General features: G+C 53.8%; 10 protein-coding genes across 10 annotated transcripts; 4 read left to right on the top strand and 6 right to left on the bottom strand.

Annotated features, from left to right (window-relative positions):
* Positions 1-205: 205 nt before the first annotated feature.
* Positions 206-627, bottom strand: K489DRAFT_413334 (uncharacterized protein; the record flags this gene model as incomplete). Its single annotated transcript, XM_033608025.1, has 3 exons — positions 206-254; positions 327-454; positions 580-627. The coding sequence occupies 3 exons, from the start codon at positions 625-627 to the stop codon at positions 206-208; spliced, it is 225 nt and encodes a 74-aa protein (XP_033455918.1).
* Positions 628-854: 227 nt separating this feature from the next.
* Positions 855-1891, top strand: K489DRAFT_384376 (uncharacterized protein). The gene has a single exon (XM_033605844.1). It carries the CDS (start codon positions 995-997, stop codon positions 1826-1828), a length of 834 nt encoding a protein of 277 aa, XP_033455917.1. The 5' UTR covers positions 855-994; the 3' UTR covers positions 1829-1891.
* Positions 1892-2107: 216 nt separating this feature from the next.
* K489DRAFT_404637 (uncharacterized protein) lies at positions 2108-3287 on the bottom strand. Its single transcript, XM_033607126.1, has 3 exons — positions 2872-3287; positions 2540-2810; positions 2108-2474 (listed from the first exon to the last, which is right to left on the bottom strand). Exons 1-3 carry the CDS (start codon positions 3097-3099, stop codon positions 2425-2427), a joined length of 549 nt encoding a protein of 182 aa, XP_033455916.1. The 5' UTR covers positions 3100-3287; the 3' UTR covers positions 2108-2424.
* A 1267-nt stretch (positions 3288-4554) lies between these two features.
* On the top strand, positions 4555-5391 carry K489DRAFT_373878 (uncharacterized protein; the record flags this gene model as incomplete). The annotated part of the gene is made up of 1 exon (XM_033603470.1): positions 4555-5391. One exon carries the CDS (start codon positions 4555-4557, stop codon positions 5389-5391), a length of 837 nt encoding a protein of 278 aa, XP_033455915.1.
* A 604-nt stretch (positions 5392-5995) lies between these two features.
* On the bottom strand, positions 5996-6899 carry K489DRAFT_413330 (ROT1-like protein; the record flags this gene model as incomplete). The annotated part of the gene is made up of 3 exons (XM_033608024.1): positions 5996-6343; positions 6418-6711; positions 6771-6899. 3 exons carry the CDS (start codon positions 6897-6899, stop codon positions 5996-5998), a joined length of 771 nt encoding a protein of 256 aa, XP_033455914.1.
* A 279-nt stretch (positions 6900-7178) lies between these two features.
* K489DRAFT_384372 (nagb/rpia/CoA transferase-like protein) lies at positions 7179-8233 on the top strand. Its single transcript, XM_033605843.1, has 2 exons — positions 7179-7933; positions 7997-8233. The coding sequence occupies exons 1-2, from the start codon at positions 7321-7323 to the stop codon at positions 8119-8121; spliced, it is 738 nt and encodes a 245-aa protein (XP_033455913.1). The 5' UTR covers positions 7179-7320; the 3' UTR covers positions 8122-8233.
* Positions 8234-8410: 177 nt separating this feature from the next.
* Positions 8411-8785, bottom strand: K489DRAFT_326627 (Sm-like ribonucleo protein; the record flags this gene model as incomplete). The annotated part of the gene is made up of 2 exons (XM_033601915.1): positions 8411-8463; positions 8527-8785. The coding sequence occupies 2 exons, from the start codon at positions 8783-8785 to the stop codon at positions 8411-8413; spliced, it is 312 nt and encodes a 103-aa protein (XP_033455912.1).
* Positions 8786-9244: 459 nt separating this feature from the next.
* On the top strand, positions 9245-12373 carry K489DRAFT_404632 (ARM repeat-containing protein; the record flags this gene model as incomplete). The annotated part of the gene is made up of 2 exons (XM_033607125.1): positions 9245-9475; positions 9535-12373. The coding sequence occupies 2 exons, from the start codon at positions 9245-9247 to the stop codon at positions 12238-12240; spliced, it is 2937 nt and encodes a 978-aa protein (XP_033455911.1). The 3' UTR covers positions 12241-12373.
* Positions 12374-13593: 1220 nt separating this feature from the next.
* K489DRAFT_384368 (plasma-membrane proton-e) lies at positions 13594-16447 on the bottom strand (the record flags this gene model as incomplete). The annotated part of the gene is made up of 1 exon (XM_033605842.1): positions 13594-16447. The coding sequence occupies one exon, from the start codon at positions 16442-16444 to the stop codon at positions 13850-13852; it is 2595 nt and encodes an 864-aa protein (XP_033455910.1). The 3' UTR covers positions 13594-13849.
* Positions 16448-17126: 679 nt separating this feature from the next.
* K489DRAFT_82284 (uncharacterized protein) lies at positions 17127-17832 on the bottom strand. The gene has a single exon (XM_033608961.1). It carries the CDS (start codon positions 17717-17719, stop codon positions 17330-17332), a length of 390 nt encoding a protein of 129 aa, XP_033455909.1. The 5' UTR covers positions 17720-17832; the 3' UTR covers positions 17127-17329.
* Positions 17833-22875: the final 5043 nt, after the last annotated feature.

Raw genomic sequence — 22875 nt, 5'->3', positions numbered from 1 at the left:
AGGATGAACGTGTGCACATGCGTGCTCTCAACAGTAGAGGGAGAGTAAGGTGTCCAGATTGTCGCAAAATATATTTACAGTCCATCCGGCGAGCGGTTCGTCGCTACGCGTCGGGATCCCTCATTCCACAGTTTCGACCATCTGCGTCCCAGTCATGATCTCCCGTCTTTTGGTTGTGCAAGTTTTCATCGTAGGAAATTGACATTTAGTGCTTCGCCGCCTTCTGTGCGCCTTCTGACTCCTTGAGGAAGTTTCTATTTGAAGCGGTAACCGTTAGTCTATGCGCAGATTCATGTTGGGGTAACATTGTGTTGTTTCCGACGTACTGAATGAAGTCCTCCTCGTTCTTGTCTTTCGCGTTGAACGGAGGGGTCTGGTGAATCAACGGCTTCTTGCTGCCGCCGGTCGCGAGGAAGACACCGCCGAAGATTGAACCGAGCACTCCCATGGCGAGCTATCATTGTGATTGTTAGTAATGTTGCCCATCAGCCGCGCTTCCAGGAATCCCCAATGGTCATCGTCGGAAAACCACTAGGGAGGTCCATCTGCGCGCGACATCGATAGTGGGTTTGAGCGTACGTAGTGCGAGCCAATTCGCTGGCCAAGAATATCGTAGTAGACGACCATGTTGCCGGTGATGCGGGATGTGTTGGTGGAGATGGTGGAGTTCTGGTGGTGTGCAGGTCAATCAGTCGTCAAATGCTTCTCCCAGCCGACAATGCTGGCTCGGCTTCGGGAGAGGTTAAAGCTTGGATCTTTGTTCACCCGCCACATCTCGCAGCCACACTCTGCATCAGCCACACCTCCGAGAGCTTCCAACTTTCGCCGATTTCCCGTAAAGACGTCACTGGCGCAGGAAAGCTTCACTTGTGCATCACTTCGTCGGCTCTGAATTATTATTGCGGTCTTCTTGGACTGACTTGCGCGAAGGAAATATACACAACAAAATCTCCACCACAGCCTAGATTTTTAATCATTGTTGCTAAACCTCATCATGGCGAAAAAGGACAATCAAAGCGACGCCGACAAAGATCCCAACCAACTCGGAACAATTCCTCGCGAACGCACGGAACCACGACCTGACTTCACCAAACCTCTCCCACGCGGAAAACTTCCTTCCGAGCTCCAACAAGCCTTCGACGACAACGACTCAGGACTATGGGAGACCATCTCCGAAGGCAAAGCCGGCGAAACAACCGAGTCTAACGTCCGTTATGCCGCCTACGCCGCCCGTCTCCGAACAATCATGCTCTCCGCGCACCGCTACGTCGCCTATACTAGTGATATCGGCGAGTCCTTCCGACCGGTCGCACACCCCAACTGGGTCCGCGCAGCATATGGAATCAGTTGGGCGTACCTGATTGGAGATGTGTCGCACGAGGGCTTCAAGGCATACAAGCAAAACCAGCGGATACTACACCCGGAGACGGACGAAGATCGACGAGAGTCGGAAGTGCACGGCAAGAAAATCCCCGCGATTGAGGATTTCCGCGCGGTCATGGCGCAGCGGGCCGTGTTTCAGAGTATTGCGTCGATGGGTCTGCCGGCGTTTACGATTCACAGTATCGTGCGGTATTCGGGGCAGGCGTTCAAGAATGTTAAGAATGTGAGATTACGGACTTGGGGTCCGATTGGTCTTGGACTGGCGGCTGTTCCGGCGCTGCCGTTCATGTTCGATCATCCCATCGAGACTGCGACGGAGTACGTCTTTCACAAGGCTTTTGAGACAATAGGAGGACCAGAAGCCGTGGGCAAGGTCGCTCATGGCCAAGGAGCAACCATCACGGATAAGCTGAAGGAGAAGGTGATCAAGGAGAAGGAGCTGTAGTACGGCCCTTCTGCTTGATCTTCCACTTCGAATTCAGAATGGCTGTTATAGATTTTGCCGGCATCTGTGTGTAACTTAGTAGATACCTCTCTCAATGAATTATTTCGTAATGTTAAATGCTGCAAACGAAACACTTTTGTATATGCCCATGCATCTGGGAGTTAGCGGGTCGTTTCATCAACCTTCGATATATCATCTATGGCTCCATTGCTAGTCGCATAGTGTAATGGCAGCTCATCGGACAGACGCAGCGTTGTCGGCGCAGATAGAAACAACTTTGACACAAAAATCAATCTAGACATTTTCCTAATAAGAGTGCTACAACTAAAGAGTATTGAGCTGTAACAAGTGCATCGTGATAGTGGTACCAGCCAGCATCGAGATTCGGTCTCATGGTTCAATCGACTTGTCAATTGGAAAAAAACACCCAACTCCATTTCCTCATTCATGTACCTTGCCTTGCATAGATCGGACTGAAGCAGACCTGCTGATGTAAAATAGCACCCGCCCAGATAGACCGGAAAACTGTGATCGAGATTCTTCCGTTAAACGCCCAAAACTCCTCTCATGTAGATCATTCTGTAGCTGATGAAAATTCACGGCTTCTTGACGCCGCTTGGAGCCGAGCGCATTCTGAACGCTTTATCTGTTTGTCGATCCACGTCAGTCATCCGCCTGATATTCTGCCATTCCGAAGAGATCCATGCTTACCCTGGTTCTTAACTCGGTATATCACCTCTACCACCACATCGATCTCGTTCACCGCCGCGCTGTTGAAATGTTTCCGTACCGCCAATGCGAGTTGGTCTTTCGGGACGCGCCGTTTATCTTTCTGTCGTGCCATCGTCGGGCTATGTCGGCCGATGCCGGGGTTGGTGAGCAATGCCTGCCGTCGGGGCGAGGTGAAGGCCGAGGGTGACGAGAGGTTATGGGCGGTTCGGTAGGTGTCTAGTAATGAGAGTGGCGCTGAGGACCAGGACATCTGTCACAATGCATCAGTATGAATGCCGACATACGATCGGTATTTGTGTGGGAGGACGTACTCCTGCTTCTTGTGCCAATGCTGCCGCTCCTGTAGCGCCTACGCCATTTGTGCCGTTCGTGTTGTCCTTGCTGTCTAATGATCCTCCATTCTGTAGAGTTGCCTGAGCCTGTGCCGCTGCAGCATTCTTTGCTTTCTTCGTCTGCGTCGTAGATGATTTCGCAGTGGAATTATTCTCGGCTCGCGAATCGTCCGTCGCCGCAGGAGGGCGGGCCTTTGCCGGTGGCATGGTGGTGGTGACCGGGGGGTGTAGATGTCTCTATTCTCTCTCAACTTGAGTGTGCGCGCGAGTCTATAATCAGAGGGGGTCGCATGAGATCTAACAATGACATCTCGAATGCGATGATCGATCGTGAGAGGGGTCAGCTACCATGGGATCTGCTTCACCGAGTAATAGTCCTGTCCAGTCGGGTGATCTGCGCAGTACACCTTCCCAAGTACTTTAGCCTCTCCTCCCCCAAATTGCACGCGACAAGCTCCTCTTTCTTACGCGCACAACGTCATCGCCAGGGTCGCGAAATTTAATCTCGCTGCGCTGGATCGGCCCGCCGGCGACAGGGCTGTGATGTCTTGTCGACCATACTTTCAATCAACCTCGCCCGATGACAGGATCAAATCAATTATTATCGAATGCTGGCGTAATCGAATACATTCATCGTTTGAGAGTACCTGCGAGAGCGGCAGCTACGTAGACGGACTGGCATGCAAGACAGCCCACAAGACAACTGGATCGGCAGTGAAGTCGATGCCTCGAAATGTAAACTCAGGGGCTCGAGACGAAGCAATGAAGACGTGTAGAAGAGTTCGGCTACAACAGCGGCATTCTTCCTAGGGAATGACAATAATATTTCCTCGCGAATACAAGCTACCAATGGCGCCCTCATGATTTGAAGATTGGGCTTGAGAGATCATTGTGCAAAAGACAATGTTGGCTGTAGCACGTTACGACTACAGGAGCCGCCCATAAAGCTAGTCACAATCCTAGGCCAAACGGAAACGCAGATTCTGCTTTAGAAGTGTAGGTCGAGGAAGTAAATGAAGTCATCAATTCCTTTTCATATGGAATCCGGAGGTCAATCTACGAGAGAAGCCATATGGAGTTTGCTCACGCACAGGTCGACGAATATGACGTCCACTACCAATGATGAGTCGTTCAAAAGTACATGTGGGAGAGGCTGCCTCGTTTCAGTGTTGAAGCACGTTCTGCAATCTGACCACGCGAACAGTAAATGAGGCCACGGCTGAGCAAGGTATCGACATTCACCAGCGTCCACTTGCGCAAAGGCGACACACAATGTTCGTCAGCATAGGTCATCGGAGCGCCAGTACAATCATATTCGAATACCCAAGCGGCTGAGAATGACAACATGGGTGAGGATAACCGAAGTTTGACGTCTGGTGGATTGTGATTTCCAGAATAGCGCAGTCTGGTCCCGAAGTGAGAAATTATTCGAATATTTTAATTCGAATATTATTCCACTACATGAGATATATATCAACAGCACAACTTCACACGAAATGCAGGTCTCGTTCTCGCTGCACTCTGCACGCATCACAAGTCCCAATTGTGAAGCATTTCCCCCTTTTACAGAGTTTCCACCTGAAGTGACCAGACCAAACATCACATTCACCTCGAGCAAACACCATCTACAAGCTCGTTGTCACATCATATCACATCGCAGTCATGGTTTGCATTGCGACCCGCCTTCTCCGTGTGGGCAACGCTAGCCCACAACACCACTGGTCGAGCAAGACCACAAACTCACAAACCGCCGGCCAAGTTCACACCAGCAATTCCGGCTCACATGCCACAACCTCCCACTCGGCGTCTTCGGACGTTTCCTTCCGCGTGGTCAAGAAACCTCACCAGGGGAACCACCACCACGCCCGTGAACAAGAAGGGTCTCCTCATCCCCGAGACCTCATCATCCAGTTCGTGCTCGCCCGCAAAGCGGAGAGCCTCTACATCCCCTGGGTGGACCTCTACACCGAGCACCCGGAACTCCTCGGCAAGCCGCGCTACGACCTGCCGGCATTCAAGTGCAGCGACCGCCCGATCTGGGCCGAACACATGACCTTCAAGCCGTCCACCGCCCTCCTCGTCAAATTCCACCCCGTCCCGCGCTGGACCCCTGCGGCCCCTGACCACCCCCTTTGCAAGGCAATGTCACCGGCCGCGTTGGAACACTTCCACGCCTGCTGCTACGAGGAGTATGTTCGCTCGTGCGCGAATTGGGAGGATGGCGCCCGTCAGGCGATCCGCAAGGCCACGGTGGGGATGCTCCTCGAGGCTTCGGAGGAGATTGAGGGCGACGAGTCGGAGTTTTGGCAATTCAACCTCGTGCCAAGGGCGGTGAGGTTTGCGCTCCCGGCGGCGAAGAAGGCGATGCTCACCAAGAAAGACAGGGGATATTGTGAGGTTGCTCCGATGTGTGTGAGCGAGAGTTGTGTTGTGCGTGTTGAGAAGTGGTTGGACAATGTGGTTGTCCCTGTTGGTGTTGGTGAGGCCTGGTGGCGTTGAGGATGGGTCACCATTATGACTTGACATGACAGATAGACTAGAACAAAAAATATTATGATTGATTGTTTCTCACTAGTGAAGCCCGTCTACACGTTATCCCGGTTCTCACTTTTGCAATTCTGAGCTGTGAAACTTATGTGTTCTGACCATCTCAACGACGTGAAGTCCTGCTTTGAGAGTGAGTGCTTTTGATCCTTGTCAGAGCAGTACGCCAGGCGTCCAGCTTTGGCAGAAAGATGGTCGCCCAGGTAGATATCTTGCTCCATGCTGCAAAACGTCAAACTTGTGAAAGATGATGAACCTGTATATTGATTGAGATTACACGATGGTATCCAGACACCCTCGCAATGCAACCCAGAATCGAATCGTCAGCCGCTTCTCAACGACGATGTATATATGGAAGCGGTAACAAAATGCGAATGTGCAACTCCTCAGCGCCCAATTTTCCCGCAATAATATTTAACGCCATGGCATACAAAGGCACGCCTCGCCGCACGCTGCCAGTCCCGTTTCCAGATGCGCCACGTCTCATCAGAGATACCTCCTCTTCCGTGTCCTGTTCGTAACCTGCCCTTTGCAGACCGTGTCCGCATCAATCGCTCCCTCAGAGCGTCATGCCCAATCTCCGCGGTCCGAAATACAGCAGTCCACCAACACCAGTGAACGCCAATCCGACCCACCACAGTCGCTCCGGGTTGATGCGGTGCACGATATCTTCATCGTGCCTGTCAGAGCTCCAGCTCAAAAGGATCGGTGGGACTTCGGGCGAAAGACCACGCTTGGCATTTGCGGCGGCGGTCGACGAAGCTGTGGACGCGGGGTGCAGAGTTGTCGTGGGTAGCATCTGCGGCGGCGAGTAGATCAGGTACATGGGAGGAAGTGGGCTTCCGTCGAATTTGTAGAGGTTGAGACGTGGTATATTGTGGTAAGGATCGATGAGGTATTCGTACCACTGCAAATCAAGTCATGTTAGTGTAATATTAAGACGGATAGTGTCTACTACAGCAATGCTGTCCATCCTCTTACCTTGAACAGCTCAGTCTGGTTGTATCGTGTGTAGATTCCGGTCTTGCCGTTGCAGGGCTCACTCATGAGTTGTCGTCCATCCACCGCAATAGGCGTAAGGGAGAGGCTGCCGTTCGCGTTTTGAATCCAGCTTCCGTGCTGCCACTGCATAATTCCCGATGGGCAAGCTGGATTTACAGGATTCGCAATCGCTCGGTAGTATGCGGTTTCGTAATGGCCGTCGCCTGTGAAGGAGTAGGAGATTCCCGTGTGTGCTGGTTCGATCATTTTGTCGTTTAGAGGATCATAGAAGCCCTGCAAAGACGCAGTCAGTTTGAGGAAAAGCTCAAGCCGTATGGTTCAAGTATGCGCACCGGTCCCGTGACTGTCGATTTCGACTTTGTTGACCATGTTCCGACAATGTTTGTAGGCCATGTTCCTTGCGCTGCGGAAAATGCGACGAGGCTCGCACCTGCGATCGCAAGTGTGTTGTGAAAGAACATATCGAGATCGTTGCGCCCTCGTCGTCAAATAGGTGTGTTCGCGTGCTGTATTGCGGTGGATTCAAAGTCGCGGATCGGGTTCAGGTGTTCGATAATTGTCTCTTCAATCGTGTAATGTTGGAATGAACAGTCGCTCCTTGGCCGTGAAGCGCGGGAGTCGTGACGCGGCAGTTAGAGAACCACACATTTTACATAATCTTCGCGACGCCACACCTATTTTAGGATGAGGCTCCCAGCAGCCACAATTGGAGATGCGATACGAAATCTGCTATCTTTGCAACAACCCGCAGCTTTATGTCTCCATAGAGATACGAGATCCAATGCCATTCATGCGCCAACGGTGATGCTGCATCGCGTCCTTCATCCGAGGTCACCGTCGCTATCAATAAATCACGTGCAAAAGCTCTCGTTCCATACCACAATGGCGACTGGGCAGGAACTCAAGGCTCAGCTTCGTGCAAAGATCAAAGGGAATCTTGCGCATGTAAGCGCGGCGTCAATCGAGTCTCAATCGATAGCAGCGCAAAATGTAATATTGTCCATGCCCGAATATACTCGCGCGAAGAGTGTTGGAATATATCTGTGCATGCCCACGTCCGAAGCTCAAACCTATGCGCTCATTCGTGATGCATTCAAGCAAGATAAAGCAGTCTTCGTGCCGTACATACATGCTGAAGTCAAGGCGGACGACATGGAATCTGCCGTACAAGTCGAACGCTCGAAGCCAGCCAAGAAGAGGAAGGTCATGTCAATGCTTCGACTAAATAGCCTTCATGAGTATGAGAATCTGAAGCCAGACAGCTGGAATATTCCAACTCTACCCAAGTCAGATCTGGAAACCCGAGAGAATGCAAATGGAGGGAAGGGCTTGCAGGGCGTTACAACAGGCGAAGCCACAGGAGATCTTGATCTCATTGTCATGCCAGGTGTTGCATTTGACCATCAAATGAACCGAATGGGCCACGGTGCAGGTTATTATGATAAGTTTCTAGCCAGCTTTTGCAAAGCGGAAACAAGACAAAAGCCTTTCTTAGGTAAGATCATGACATTTTCATTTCCCAAAAACATTGACATGAACTGACAATGCCCCCTTTCAGTTGGTCTCTGCCTGACTGAGCAAGTCCTTCCTTCAGAAGAAAGTCTCGTGATGCAGGATTGGGACTGGAAGGTCGATGCGGTAGCGGTAGGAGATGGTCGATTGCTAACAGCGGCATCGACATGAGCGAGAGGCTTTGAATCAACTCGTATAGATCAAATAACTCACACTATTGTGACATCCTCCCTTTCGACGGTCGACGTTGGACGTACTGTAGATTGCATACGATCGCATTGGTCCGCAGGCACAATCTTCGCGTAGGTTCCCTTATCCTTGAACTCCTCGGCGCCTTCATATCGTGCTTCATCAAATGCTCAGTCCCCAAAGGTGACTCCGTGCATTTCCAAGGCTCACGTTCATCGTTATCTTGAGTCCTTCTGATGACGCTGCGTGATTGTGGGTATCCTGTCTTGTCTCAATCCAGCGGCTGAATCAAAGAGACATTATCTCCTTTCAATAAGATTTGACCTGTGGATACACATTAGCACAAGCCTTTGTCGACAGAAAATGATACCACGATTCCACACTTACCGACACTTCTCCGCTCGCCGCCCTCGCTCGCATGTTCGCCTTTGCCGCTAGGCATTGTGACCTCCACGGCATCATCGATGACTAGGTTCATGAACTCATCAAACCCTCTGATCTTTCCCTCGATACGCATGTTGAGTTGTTCGTATAGCCAAATCTGAACGGTGCTGTGCTGTTGGAGTAGCTTGAAGATGAAGTTGATGGGCGGGAGTAGGACTTTGCGCCCACCACCTCCACCACCGTGACCACCGCGTCCAGACATGTTGCTGAGTATGTTTTGCTGATTTGTTTGTGTTGAATGCGATAGGAGCGCTTACTGCTCTGCTTGAATATACTTTTGCGTCGCGCAAATGCACGTTTCGCAAACTTGTGGTTTCGAATGCCTGAGGCCGACATCGAAACTGCCCACTAACCTCCGCTCGCCGCAGTGATGCAGCAGTCAACAACAGGTGGGGCAGCGACGGAATGTTTGACTGCGGCGGGACTTGTCTGTTTGTTCGTCATGCACTTTTTGACAACCAGCTTGCGAATTCTTTTCTATTTCTTGCACATGCATTTTTCGATACAGGCGGCACAGAGCACTGGTATTGCTTGACCGTACACACAAGACCATCACGTCCTTGCGAACCGTGATGACATTTCCTTGCGCAAATTAGCTTTGCAGAGAAAATACACCATTCAGTCACCACGCTGCCTACAGCAGCCCGCTCATTAAACGATCATGGCTACCACGGCTGCGATGAATGGCAACCAACAGGCCTTTGCGCCGGTCCTGGCAGCATTGGCAACCATGTCCAGCACCGGCAACCGAGATCAAAAGAGCCAGGCGCATACATACCTCGAGGGGTTCCAGAAATCACCCGAAGCGTGGACGTCGACTTTTGCGATTCTTCAATCATCAGATGCAACGGACGAGGCCAAGCTATTCGCGGCAACGACGTTGAAGGGAAAGGTAAGGTAAGGGTGGCAGCTGTGGAATCTTGGAAGACTTGGGCTCATGGGACATATCAGATAATCTTCGACCTCCACCAAATACCAAAGGAGGCGCTACCACAGCTCCGAGACAGCCTCCTCTCAGTCGTCGCCTTATATTCTGGCGGACCAAAACCTATCCGTACGCAACTAAGCGTCTGTCTAGCCAACCTTGCTATTCAGATGCTGGAATGGAAGAACGTACTGGAGACGATCATGGGCACGCTCGGGAGCAGCCCGGCAGGAATCACTTGTGTGTTGGAATTCCTGCACGTCTTGCCAGAAGAAGTTACCGAAGGTCGCAAAATCAATCTGTCCGAGGATGATTTGCGGGCGCGGACAACAGAGTTGCTCGAGAACAATGGGCCAACAGTGGTGCAATTACTGACCCAATACGCGCAATCTTCTCCAGAGGCCTTGAAGAATCCGCTGCTGATGGACTGCATCACATCATGGATCCGAGAAGTCCCCGTGTACGACATTGTCAACTCTCCGTTGCTAGATGTTGTAATGGCTGGCGTACAGAGCGACACTTCCTTCGACGCCGCTGTCGAGACTATGTGTGCCATGTTCAAGGAGACACGAGAAGCAGACGAGAACATCAACACGATCAAGATTTTGTTCCCGAAGCTTGCGACACTGCTTCCTCGAATCAAGGCATCTGCAGATGAGGAAGACTGGGAAACACTCAAAGGTGTCACACGAGTCTTTGCCGAAGCCGGTGAAGCATGGGTCGTCCTAGTGGTACGAGAACCGGCTCAGTTCCGCGCCTTGGTCGAATCCGTCCTGCAGTGCTGCCTTTACGATAAGGAGCGCGAAGCTCTTTCGCAAACCTTCAATTTCTGGTTCGAACTCAAACAGCTGATTACGCTCGACCGATACATGGAAGCACGGATACAGTATGTCGACGTCTTCTCGAAATTAGTCGACGTTCTCATTGGACATCTCCAATACCCAGTAAGCGAAACTGGAAATGAAGCCGATCTATTCGATGGCGACCGAGAAGCCGAGGACCGGTTCCGCGAATTCCGCCACGAATTGGGAGATGTACTCAAGGACTGCTGTGAAGTCATTGGAGTCACGGAATGCTTGAGAAAGAGCTACGATCTGATTGAAAAATGGGTCGCCGAATTTGGTCCGCAAGCAGGCAATGGCAATGTTCCCTCGTGGCAAAAGCTTGAAGCGCCCTTGTTCAGCATGCGGGCGATGGGTCGTCAAGTATCCAAGGACGAAAACATCATGCTGCCACAACTGATTCCTCTGATTGTCCAGATTCCCGACCAGGAGAAGGTCCGCTTCCAAGCGGTCATGGCCTTGGGACGTTACACTGAATGGACTGCTCAACATCCTGAGACCCTCCAAGATCAGTTCAACTTCATATTGGCGGCATTCCAACATCCATCCTCAGAAGTCGTCAAGGCTGCAGCGTTAAGTCTCCGATTCTTCTGTAATGATTGCGCAGATCTGCTCAAGGGATACATGCCGCAGCTGCAGCAATTTTACGAGGCAAATCTCGACGCCCTCCCGCACACCAGCAGAGAGGAAATCACAGAGGGTGTAGCGGCGGTAGTGGCAAGACAGCCACTGGAGACGCTCTACGATTCTATGAAGCTTTGCTGCGACCCCATCGCGAAGAGACTTGTAGCTATGGGTCAGAACGCCAGCGACAAGGAGCAGAAGATAGCGATTGCCGACTATGTCGGTCTCTTGACCATCTTCATCGAATACGTCACTCCGTATGTCGAGCCATCGAAGCCTCACCCTGCTGTGCAGTACTGTGCCGAAGTCTTCCCAATGTTGGCAGCATTGGCAGAGCGCTTCATCGACTTTGTGCCCATCGTGGAACGGACATGTCGATGCTGGCGCTACATGGTCCTCTCGTACCGCGTCCACGCTGCTCCACTTCTGCCACAACTGGCTGAGAAGCTCAGCGCCGGATTCACCGCAAGCCGACAGGGATGCTTCCTCTGGGCGACCGATAGTATCGTGCGAGAGTTCTCCGACGTATCAGACTACGTGTCCCGTGACACAACCGACAACATTTACATGTTCTACGAACAACAAGCCACCACCTTCCTCCGCGCATTGAACGACCTCCCCCCCGAAGATCTCCCCGACGTGATCGAAGACTTCTTCCGCCTCAGCACCGACGTCCTCCTCTACCACCCAAACAAGCTCCTCGCCAGCAATCTCATGGAGCCCGTCCTCTCCGCCGCCTCCACCTCCCTCACGCTCCTCAAAGTCGAACCGCTAATGGCGACCCTGCACTTTCTCCGCGACTTCCTCGCCTACGGCGGCGACGAAGCCCCCTCGCCCGCCTTCGACGCCACCGACGGCACCTACCAACTCCGCCCGAACCCGCCGCAGATCAAGCAGACCGTGCACGCGCACATCACGAGCCAAGGCGGCTCGCTCGTGCAACGCTGCATGACCGGCATGATGTACAGCTTCCCTCCCGACTGCATCCCGGACGCCTCCGGCGTGCTCCTGGCCCTGTTCGAGCTCGTGCCGCGCGACGTCGCCGTCTGGGTCGCGCAGACGGTCAACCTGCTCCCCGCGGGCAGCCTCGCCGCCGAGGAGAAGGACCTCCTCCTCCGTCGCGTCGGCGATCTGGTGGACAAGGGCGAGAACCGGAAAATCCGCACCCTGCTGCAGGACTTCACGGGCAGTTATCGGCGGAGGAACGTCGCGCCGAGGGAGGGCCTGGGTGGGTTGGAGGGGGGAAAGTTTAGGTTCAAGGGATGAGCGGGGTTTTTTCCTCGTTGCGAAAGAGGTGGGGGCGAAGGGGAGTGCTTTTAGATCGAGTTTTTGGGGGTGGGGGCTTTATCCGTCGTTGGTGCATCGAGAGGTGATATCCATGGCGATCGTGTGCGAAGGGAACGGAGCGGCGAGGTTCGGGGGGGGGGCTTTATCAGAACGGGCAGAGGGAACAGTTTAAACACGAGTGGTCGTCGTCGTCGTTCCGAGACGAACGGAAAGTATGAGAAGCGAGATAGACTGGACAATATATGACACCTGCGAACGATCCTTGTCGCTTTTGCGCGCCGTCCTAAGATGACGGAGACGTAGGCTACCCTCTCCCCCCTTTCTTTTCTCTTTTTGAAACGAACGAAAACATAAACAGTGCGGAAGACATTGTGGAAATCGCAGTAGGAATAAGGAAAGGGAGGCTCCTCGCGGGACACAAGACGACGACGACGACGACAATAACAACACGACAGGAGGCGACACAACACGACCTGACTTGACCCGGGCATCACATCTATCCCGACGGACCGGAAAAGGAAAGAAAAAAGGGAGAGAAAGAAAAAGAGAGCGTCATCGGGCGCGGAGATGAATCACACACCCACACACACCCACATATATATATATATATATATATATATATATATATATCATCATGATTGATGATGATAATGATGGACAGGGGAAGGAACTCCCCGATGAGATTTCGACGGAGAGCAGCGGAGCGAGTGAGGTATCGATGAGTCGTCGCGTGACGGGGGAAAAGGGAAAGGGGAGAGAAAGGAAAACGGGGGGATTCGGAATTTGGAATTGAGAGTTGAGAGTTGAGAGTTGAGAGTTGAGAATCGAGAATCGAGAGTTAAGAATCGAGAGTTGAATAGGGAGTGCGGTGCGGTTAGTAATGATGGTGATGGTGGTGATGATGAGTCTAGTGACGAGTAATTAAGGAAGTAGGTAGGCAAGTCAATGGTAAGTAGTATTCAAATCAATAAGTAAGGAAAACAAAGTAATAGTGCTAGTGATAGTAGTAATAGTAGTGATAACAAATAGTAGTAGTAGTAGTAGTAGTAGTAGTAGTAGTAGTAGTAGTAGTAGTAGTAGTAGTAGTAGTAGTAGTGGTGGTGGTGGTGGCTGTAGTAGTAGTAGTAGTAGTAGTAGTAGTAGTAGTAGTAGTAGTAGTAGTAGTAGTAGTAGTAGTAGTAGTAGTAGTAGGAGTAGAAGTAGGAGTAGTAGTAGTAATAGTAATATAATAGTGATAGTGATAATAATAGTAGTAGTAACGAGGTATTTATTTCTTCCCCAGCGAGGACGAGCGCACAGACAGACACACACGCGGAGCAACGCCGACATTCTCTCTCTCCACTGATGGCTTGCACGGAGCGGGACGATCGATGACAACAGCGGAGGGAGGGAGAGAGAGCATATTAAAAATAGGAGAGACAAAGAGAGGATCGGGGGACAGTGAGAGTGGGAGAGAGAAAAATAAAGTTTTATCCACGAAGATGGCTGTGAGACAGCGACAGACAGAGATCGAGCAACAACAACAACGATCGACAACACACGTTATCCATGAATCATGGCGATAACCACATCAACGACAGACAAGCATCTAATCGTCCTCCTCCTCTTCGGTGGCCTTCTGGGCGATGACGTAGCGGCTCTCGCCGTCGACGTCCTTCTCGTGCTTGAGGGCCAGCTTGCTGAGGTGGCCGATGATGTTCTCCATCTGGGTGTCGTGGAGGCTGCGGTTCTTGCGGCCGAGGTCGGCGAGGCCGGGGATCTGGTTGAGGAGGTAGTAGGTGATGGCGATGAAGATGATGACGCCGATGGAGTAGAGCCAGAGGACGACGACGGTGACGACGTCGGTGTGGCCGTTGGCGGTCTGCTGGAACTGCGACATCGGGGAGGGGAGGGGGTCCTGGAAGATGTCGGGGTTCAACCAGCCGAAGATGCAGAAGAGGGTGGCGAGGACGTCGACGCCGAAGATGGCGCCGACCAGCTGCCAGGAGGGGAGGGTCTTGGCTCCACGGGTGACGAAGATGAGCCAGTTCTCGGTGAGGGCGACTTCGAGGAAGAGGATCTCCTGGACGTTACCGAAGTTCTGGACGATACCGCCGTTCTCGAGGTAGAGGGTACCGCGGATGATCCAGGTGGCGACGGCGAGTTCGATACCGAGGATGATGGAGATGATCCAGATCTTGGGCAGTTGCCACTCGACGGGGCGGATCTCGGAGTGAGCGTTGTCGTAGGCGATAGCGACGGTGGCCAAATCGGCGAAAAGAGCGATGAAGACGATCAGGTTGGAGCTGATGGTCTCGTTGATGATGATCATGGAGGTGACGAGGTAGATCTCCAAGTGCAGGCAGAGGGCGATACGGTATTGGATGTAGGCCTTCATGCGCTGGAAGATCTGACGGGCGGTCTTGATGGCAAAGACGATAGTGGAGAGACCAGGGGCGAGGAAGACGATATCGGCGGCGGCCTGGGCGGCCTCGGAGGCACCCTCGACGGCGATACCACAGTCGGCCTTCTTGAGGGAAGGAGCGTCGTTGACACCGTCACCGGTCATGGCGGTCAAGTGACCACGCTGTTGCAACATCTCGACGACCTGGTACTTGTGCTCGGGGAAGACTTCGGCGAAACCGTCGGCGCGCTCGACGAGGTCGTGCTGGGTAGTGCCGGAGAGACCACCGTGGATGAGCTTCTGCGAGTTGTAGACCTTGGTACCGAGGGCGAGCATCTTGCAGGTCTCCTTGGCGATGGCGATGGCGTCACCGGTCAACATCTTAACCGGGACACCGAGCTGCTGGGCCTCAATGATGGTCTGGGCGGTATCCTCACGCGGCGGGTCGAACATGGAAAGCATACCGAGGAGAACCCACGGGTCGTCGTTCTTCTTGTAGGCGACACCGAGCGATCGGAAACCACGGCGGGCGAACTCGGAGGCCTTGTCACGGAAGAGGTCGGCGGTCTCCTTGGAGCAGTCGGTCAGGTTGAGGACGGCCTTGGGGGCACCCTTGGCGCAGGTGAAGGTGTCTCCGCGGAGGGTGCAGATGGTGGTGATGCGCTTGGAGACGGGGTCGAAGGGAGTGAACTTGACGGTCTTCCAGTCATCCTTGAGGATGTCACGGGCCTTGGGGTAACGCTTGAGGGTCAAGATGGTGACCTTGTCGATGGGGTCGAGGGACTTGATGTTGTGGGACGAGGCAAGGGCGGCGCAAGCCATCATCCAGTTGACATCCTCACCCTCAGCGACGTAGGGCTCACGGATAGAGAGCTGGTTGGCAGTGAGGGTTCCGGTCTTGTCAGAGCACAGGACGTCGACACCGGCGAGGGACTCGATGGCAGTGAGCTTCTGGACGATGGCCTGCTGCTTGGCGAGGTAGGCGGCACCGACGGCGAGGGTGGTGGTGGTGACGACCGGGAGACCGACGGGGACACCGATGATGAACAGGATCAACGCGTACTTGAGGAGGGTGTTGTCGGAGGCCTCGGGGGTAGCGATCTTGAGGTTACGGAAGAAACCACCGATCCAGGCGACGAGGATCCAGAACATGACGAGGACGAGGAGCGCCGTTCCGATGCTGTTCATGATGGCCTTGAAGTGACCCTGGTCCTTGGCACCCTGGACGAGAGTGGCAGTGCGACCGACGAAGGAGAACTTGGCGGAGGTCTGGACGACGGCGTAGGCCTTTCCGCGCTTGCAACCGGTGGTGTAGTAGACGATGTCACCCATGAACTTGTCGACGGCGAGGGATTCACCGGTGATGGCAGACTGGTCGGTGGCGACGATGGCGTGGCCCTGGTGGGCGATACCCTCACCTTCGTCATCCTCCTTGTCCTCAGAGCCGGCGGGGTCCTCCTCGGGGTCGAGCAGGTGCTGCTCGCGCAGCTCCTTGTAGCGCTCGAAGTCTTCGGGGGTGTCGTAGTCGCAGATCAGACGGGCGTCGGCGGGGACGGACTGACCCTCCTCGATGACGACGATGTCACCGGGGACGAGCTCACGAGCCTTGATATCCTGTTCCTGACCCTCACGGATGGCAGTGGCCTTCATGGCGATGTCACCCTTCAAGCTGGCGACGACATCGGCGGCCTGTTTCTCCTGGTACCAACCAACAGCGGCGTTGAGCAAAAGGATAGCGACGATGACACCGAAATCGATCCAGTCACGAAGACCGGCGGCGAGGAGGGCAGCAACTTCCATGACTGTAAAGGGATTAGCGTGGGTTCATCTCTCTCTCGGACAGCGGCGCGCGGCAGCAAGCTACTGCGTGGTGGTCTGGTAGGGTTCGGCCGCTGGAGAGCCAGCTGGAGCAAGCTGCATGCCAAGCTTTCTGCGGCCGTAGCTCGCCCAATAGCTCCAAAAGCTATGGCCTTCAGCTTTTGGAGCTATCGGGGTAATTTGGGGGGAAAAAAACAAAATAAGCCGATCTTGACGCCAGGCGTGGGAGATTGGCAGATTGGCTTTCCCCGAGCTATGCCGCAGCTCCCTCTCTTGGCTCTCTTTGTTGGGTGCATGTTTGCAGTAGCTGCTGCTTTGCGGAGGGAATGGATTCGCCACGTACCGTAGAGGACAGGACCAGTGAAGAACATGAGGAACTTGATGAACAAGTTCTCCTTCTCGGACATGATCTCGTTCCAGCCGAATCGCTTGCGGCGGGCTTCGACATCGGCGTTGGAGAGACCTTGCTTGATGTCGGCGTTCAACCACTCTGCGGGGACGGCGCCGGTCTCCTCGACGACGACGGCCTTCTTCTTCCAGAACTGTGGAGCGAAGTCATGTCAGCATTTGGTGTATCGCAATGAGCGATGAGATCGAATGTAGACGTACCTGCCATCCCTTGCGGGGCTTCTCGTCGTCCTTGTTGGCAGCATCCTCAAGAGCGGCGGCCTTGGGGTCCCGGTAAGTGGAAATGTATTTCTGAAGGGCAGTGTACTCGTCTGGAGAGAGGTATACAGTCAGTTTCGGATGATCTCGCGGTGTGCCGATAGCTCCAAAGAACTATGCGGAGCACGAGGATAGCTACGTACCGAGATCCTCGATGTTGCCGGGGGCTTGGGACCATTTCCTGGATCTGTAGAAAGCATGTCAGCGAAAATGTCTCAGATGTTGCGCTGGCTGGTGACGCGTAGGGCTGTCCGGGATCGGAGTTGTGTGGCGTTGTTGAAATTTCGCTGGCTCGTCGGCTTTTGCGAATGCAGATGGAGCGGACAGTCGCGCAGTCGCGGTGCAGGCTGGCTGTCGTCGGCCAGATCGCTGTCGTCGGTGGAGGGTAGTGATATCGAAGCTCTCGAGAGCTAGCAGAAGAGCTCGTTTTGTGATCTGCTCAGGTAGCAGGCAGGTTGTTGCGTTTGTAGTTGTTTGACTCGTGGTGATGGCGATGATCGTATCGACAGTCGTGTTGATGTTGTCGTCGTCGTTGGTCGTGCCAGTGGAGGTGGTGATCTGGTGGAGGAGGCACAAGAGGAGCAGCATCATCGTACCTATCTGCGGCACCGGTGCCGTGTTCGCCGTTCTCGAGGTCCTTCTCGGAGAAGCTGACGCGTGGAGCCGCCATCGTGAATAGCGATATCCAACTAAATGGTCGCCTGGTGATGGAGGGGGAGGTATACAATACGGAATAAAGGAGGGGAATGGACGACGACGCGATGCAGTTCGCTGAAGGAAAGAAAGTGGAAGACGGGAGGGAGGAGAGGCGAGCTTTATGAATGGAAGCCCCGGCCGAGCAGTGATGGGAGGAAGAGAGACAGAGAGAGAGAGAGAGAGAGTCGCGAAGGAAGCGTGTGTGTGTGTGAGAGAGAGTGGTGTGAGAGTGGTGTGGGTGTGTGGGTGTGAATCGGCGAGAAGTGTGAGTACGCGAAGCGACGGGTAGACCGACAGACAGACAGATAGACAGACGGGCAAGAGTGAGTCGCTCTCTCTCGCCCTTTCTCTCACTCACTCACGCACTCACTCACGACTCACAGTGAATCGTCGAGAAATGTGTGAGATTGCAGTGACGGCCTCGGGGAGAGGGTAGCGTGCAGAAACGACGCGGGATGGACCGAGACCACCATTCACCACCCCAATCCCAATGCAAATGCGACTTTCTGGCTGGACAACGGGCAATAACGGCGGGCGCGCGCAGAACGAGGCACAAGCCAAACAGGAAGAAAAACTAAAATAACAAAAAAGGTGGTGTGTGTGCGTGCGTGCGCCGGGCGTGGTGTGTGTGTGCCTGCGTGTGAGTGTCTGTGTGTCTGTGCGTGTGTCAATGTGTGTATCAATGTGAGTCGCCGACGATGGATAACGATGATGATGTCGCTGGTGATGAGCAGAGGCGCGTGCTCGTCCGTGGTGTTCATGCACGAAGGGAGAGAGAGAGAGAGGTAAGTCAAGTCCAAGTCGGTAGGTGTGGGTGTGGGTATGGGAGTGGGTGTGGGTGTGTGGGCGGCGAACGACGGGCGACGGGCGGAGGTGACTGTAACTGTTCGCTCATCAAACGCCAACGACAACAACGACAACGACAACAACAACGAAAAAGAAACATGGGCCAACACGATGGAGCGATTTGATCGTGCAGCAGCGCTCCATCCATCCAAGCCGTGGTGGTAATAATGGTGGTGGTGGTGGGCATGAGATAGCGTCTTCGGTGCAAAAAGGTATTAGGCTGGTCGGGACTCGGGTGTCCTTCTGGGCGAGCTGGCTGGCTGACTGTCTGCTGCTGCTGCTGCTGTCCATGTTGTGGATATATGGATGTGCATGTGGATGTGCATGTGCTTCTCTCGTGGATCTCCGTTTGTTCCATCATCCACCGCTGCAAGACTAAATGCGCTGCAGATGCCGAATACGTCGTAATCCCGCTAGCACTGCAACACGTCCATTGATGAGATGTCCCACTACGACAGCTGTGATGTCAAAGGGCGAGGACAGTTGCACGACACGCAGCAACGGTCCTCCGCCAGACCGTAGAGCACGATGCACTGTAATGATCGGCCACTGTGTAGTATCTCATCATCATCATCATCATCATCATCATCATCATCATCATCATCATCATCATCAATCATAACGCGTGAGATTCCACGAGGGACCGATGCTGGAGATTGCTCGCGCGGAATGGAATGACAGCCGGTAGCTTATTTCGTCGTAAATTGTCCTCCAGCTTCTCCACTCTCTACCTAAACCCATGATAATCAAACCCTGGCCGGCAGGGCCGAAGAGGAAAACCCTTCCCGGGAGAATTATTCCAATACCATACAGAGAGAGAGAGACAATTAAAAAATTAAAAAAAGCCGGTCAGCCAAGCAGGACAGTTTCTCGTCCAAGCATGCGCCCGCCCAGCGTCGCCCGGCGAATCTGCGCCCTCTGCATTGGCATTTGCAGTTGGGATGATCAAACCGACGATGGATGCTGATCATGATCATCTCAGATGTGGTCATTACAGGGAAAGCGCGCCGAGAGCCCTCCCACCCCCGTGGAGTGTCATCAGGCGCGCGCGCGGCGAAATAGGTAATCAACAGCCGACCGGGACAAGCCAGTCCAATTGAACCCATTCGCCTTGGCACTGTACCGGTTCTCAGCCAGACCAGGAGAGAGAGAGAGCTGGTGAGAACTGGAGAGAGAGCGAGAGAGGGCTTGGAGTTTCCTCTCCTGGGGAAGATTTCCAGCGATCCCACCTCATTAGGCTTTCCCCGATGTCTCTCTCGGCGAGTGAGAGGCGTGTTTATTACGATCCCGCGACTCACACTCGCCCTCTCACCGGGAAGAAGGCGAAATGGAAGAAGGAGAAGACGTCGAAGGCAGGGTTTCGGTTTTGGTTCTGTCTCTTCTTCGAGGGCAGGAAACCCTCAACAGGACCTGCGATGTAGCGATTCCCATCTCATCTTTCGGCGAGCGCGGGTAATTTTCTGCCCTAGGTAGTACATACGATAGTCACTCACACACACAACATGGAAGGGCTCACTCCCGCGTGTGTTCGATGTAATGTGAGATCGTGGCAGGGGCCCTACGAACTGCGAAACGGCGCAAGGTTCCCGACAACAGCATGACGGAAGATGTGTCCACGACGGTGATCACGATGGGTGCGCTCTCCAAGCAGCCGTTTGCTCCACCTTCTCCGTGTCTGCGACGGGACCTTCCCTGCCCGCATCATCATCAATGATCGCCCGGATGTCAAGACAGTCAAGCCCTTGGCCGTATGTAATGTAGCGGAGATCAATCTCGCGGCGGCGGCGCGCCCAGCATGGGAGAGACATCATAACCCATCGACCAAGATGCCGACGCGTGCGTTTCATCGTTGTATGAGAATCTCCCTTTCTTTATTTCTCTCTCCCTCTCTCTCTCCCGCAACCGCTATCTGGGATCCTCACAGAGAGGGAAATTGCTACACAGCGATGGTCCCTAGTAGACAGATAGACGAGTGGAGATTATCTTGTCCTGCGCCGAGGAAACAACGACGGCGGCGGGGGGCCCTTCGACGAGCCAAACGGGCGAAGAGATGGGAATGCTCGGCGGGCACCTCTGGGCGAAGAAACGTTAGACAAGGGAATTTGGCCTCGTTCCTGGGCGGGCGCGGGGCGCGCGTCGCACGAAGTTCTCCCCCGACGCTCGGCGCCCAGGACGGTTATTTGATGTGTGACGCCAGGGTCGGTAGGTGATGATTTACAAGATCCACCGGAATGATGGACACGCGAGAGAGACATGCCGTCGTGAGAACGCCGATGGACGTTTGGTCATCGTCGTCTGTCTGCCCGTCCGTTCGTTCGCCCCAGGTGGATTCGACATTGGCATGCGCGTGCGACGACTGGGAAATGCTCGGCATGCCCTGTGATAATCTAACACGAAATTCTGGAATGCCCGATACGACGAACAGTAGCGCGCGCAGGCGGGCAAAGGAGAGATTGGGCATGTTCCCGCACCTGTCCCGCTCTTCTTCCTCGACCGGATCTCGAAACCTCCCGGCCTAGTAGTCGTCAATGCAGGCGCGTTGTAATTTCGTCCCTCGCACGCGACCGCATCCTCGGTATGTAGAGAGAAAGAGAGAGAGAGCGAGGATCATTCCCTCATCACACTGTAACAAGGGCAAAGCCGGATAATCATTTCCACGCCGATTGGCGCGCCCGGCAGGAGACATCCTGCATGCTGGTTCCAACTGATGATGGACAGCCGCCGCGTGCAATCCCATGGCCATCACATCTGCCGAGGGAGGTACAGGTATGTCCTCATCATTCAATCCCTCTTCTCCACACTGTTGGCACGCAATCAAAACACCATCGTGAGAAACGGTCCACCATGCGTATGATGCATGCCACACACACACTACACACTACACACACACCACACACGTACCCCAGAAACGCGACGCAAACGCGCGATCGTGGAGGGAAGAAAGAAAGAAGAATAGACGTTTTCCGAAGATTGAGAAAGGAAACGGCTCACTTCAAAGTTCCCCAATCTTCTTCTGGTGCTGCTTCTTCACGAAATGTCTTTCCTTTCCCTCTCTCCATGATGATGATGGAGTCTTGCCCTAGCCATGGAGACATACATACGTACTGTACAATGGGTATCTCGGGACGTAGGACGGATTGCTCGGGAGCAGCGGCGGTTGCAAAGTATTGCCGCATACATATTGGCAGAACGATATCGAACCGGTTTGTCTTTTCTTCGAGATCGCCCACACCCGTCCATCTTGTTTCTCCTTCCCTCCCCAAATGGCCCCCGCCGGTTTGCGGGAAGAGGGACGTTTGGAACTTGTGCGAGGTACTACAATCTGCTGCTGATCTCTCTGGCATTGAGACAATTCATGTCATCCCGTTTGAAGCCTACCTGCCTGCCCGCCCGCCCGCGTCTCCGGATCCGCAATCGTCATCATGCCGACCGTGCAATGGCCAGGGAGTGTGTGTGTTTGTATGAGTAGAGAGAGAGGAGAGGCGAGGTGGAAATCCACACAATCCACAGGACACGGCTTCGCCCCCATAGAACCCGACTCGAGAGTTTCGCGCCATCTGGGGTCCCTGCAGTCGCCGAAAGCCCCGGTGTCCGAAGAAGAACAGAGCGCGCGCGCGAAAGAGAGAGAGAGAGAAAGGCAGTCGAAAGCGTCACCGAACTTCGGCGAAAGCAAAATAGCCATACCTGACCCAACGGAAAAGGCAAAGAGAGAGAGAAAGTCCGGCCGATTTTTGCCATTGGACCGAAAACTTCCGTAGCTCATTATCACCATACTGTATAGTCCATCATCATCAAACCATGTAAGACGAATGGGGACTCTGGGACCGTCGGGAAACAGCCTAACGAGCAGGCCCGATTGCGGTACCCTAGGTTCTCCCACGCCCCATCGCACAGTACTGCAGGTGGTATGTGTTCGTCCGCGAGCGGAGGGGCTAGAAAGATGCGTGTTCGGGTGTACCTTGGACTAATGACGATGGGACGAATAAAAAGGCCCCGGCTGCTACAACGACTACTGTCGAACTACTATCACGGCTACTACGGCTACGACCACCACAGTACGAACTGCGAAGTATTTCGTGGTAGCGGGATTCGGGAATGCGAGAGAACAGTCCAGCCCTATGCCCACCTATCAGCGCCGCCGCTCCGGGAATGAATTGCGAACAAATCAGCCTGACACATCGACACATCCCGAAACTATACGTACA

The sequence above is a fragment of the Dissoconium aciculare genome (genome assembly GCF_010015565.1).
Source record: "Dissoconium aciculare CBS 342.82 unplaced genomic scaffold K489scaffold_15, whole genome shotgun sequence".
Taxonomy (NCBI): Eukaryota; Fungi; Ascomycota; class Dothideomycetes; order Mycosphaerellales; family Dissoconiaceae; genus Dissoconium; species Dissoconium aciculare.
This window is presented reverse-complemented; position numbering and strand designations above follow the sequence as displayed.

What these genes read in the sequence shown, in the direction of transcription:
- K489DRAFT_384376 (XM_033605844.1), top strand. Translation starts at nt 995, where the DNA reads ATGGCGAAAAAGGACAATCAAAGCGACGCCGACAAAGATCCCAACCAA.
- K489DRAFT_404637 (XM_033607126.1), bottom strand. Translation starts at nt 3,099, where the DNA reads ATGCCACCGGCAAAGGCCCGCCCTCCTGCGGCGACGGACGATTCGCGA. An exon ending in CATTGGCACAAGAAGCAGGA is followed by an intron (nt 2,811 to 2,871) that starts GTACGTCCTCCC and finishes GCATTGTGACAG; the next exon opens with ATGTCCTGGTCCTCAGCGCC. An exon ending in ATACCGAGTTAAGAACCAGG is followed by an intron (nt 2,475 to 2,539) that starts GTAAGCATGGAT and finishes ATCGACAAACAG; the next exon opens with ATAAAGCGTTCAGAATGCGC.
- K489DRAFT_384372 (XM_033605843.1), top strand. Translation starts at nt 7,321, where the DNA reads ATGGCGACTGGGCAGGAACTCAAGGCTCAGCTTCGTGCAAAGATCAAA. An exon ending in AAGACAAAAGCCTTTCTTAG is followed by an intron (nt 7,934 to 7,996) that starts GTAAGATCATGA and finishes GCCCCCTTTCAG; the next exon opens with TTGGTCTCTGCCTGACTGAG.
- K489DRAFT_82284 (XM_033608961.1), bottom strand. Translation starts at nt 17,719, where the DNA reads ATGATGCTGCTCCTCTTGTGCCTCCTCCACCAGATCACCACCTCCACT.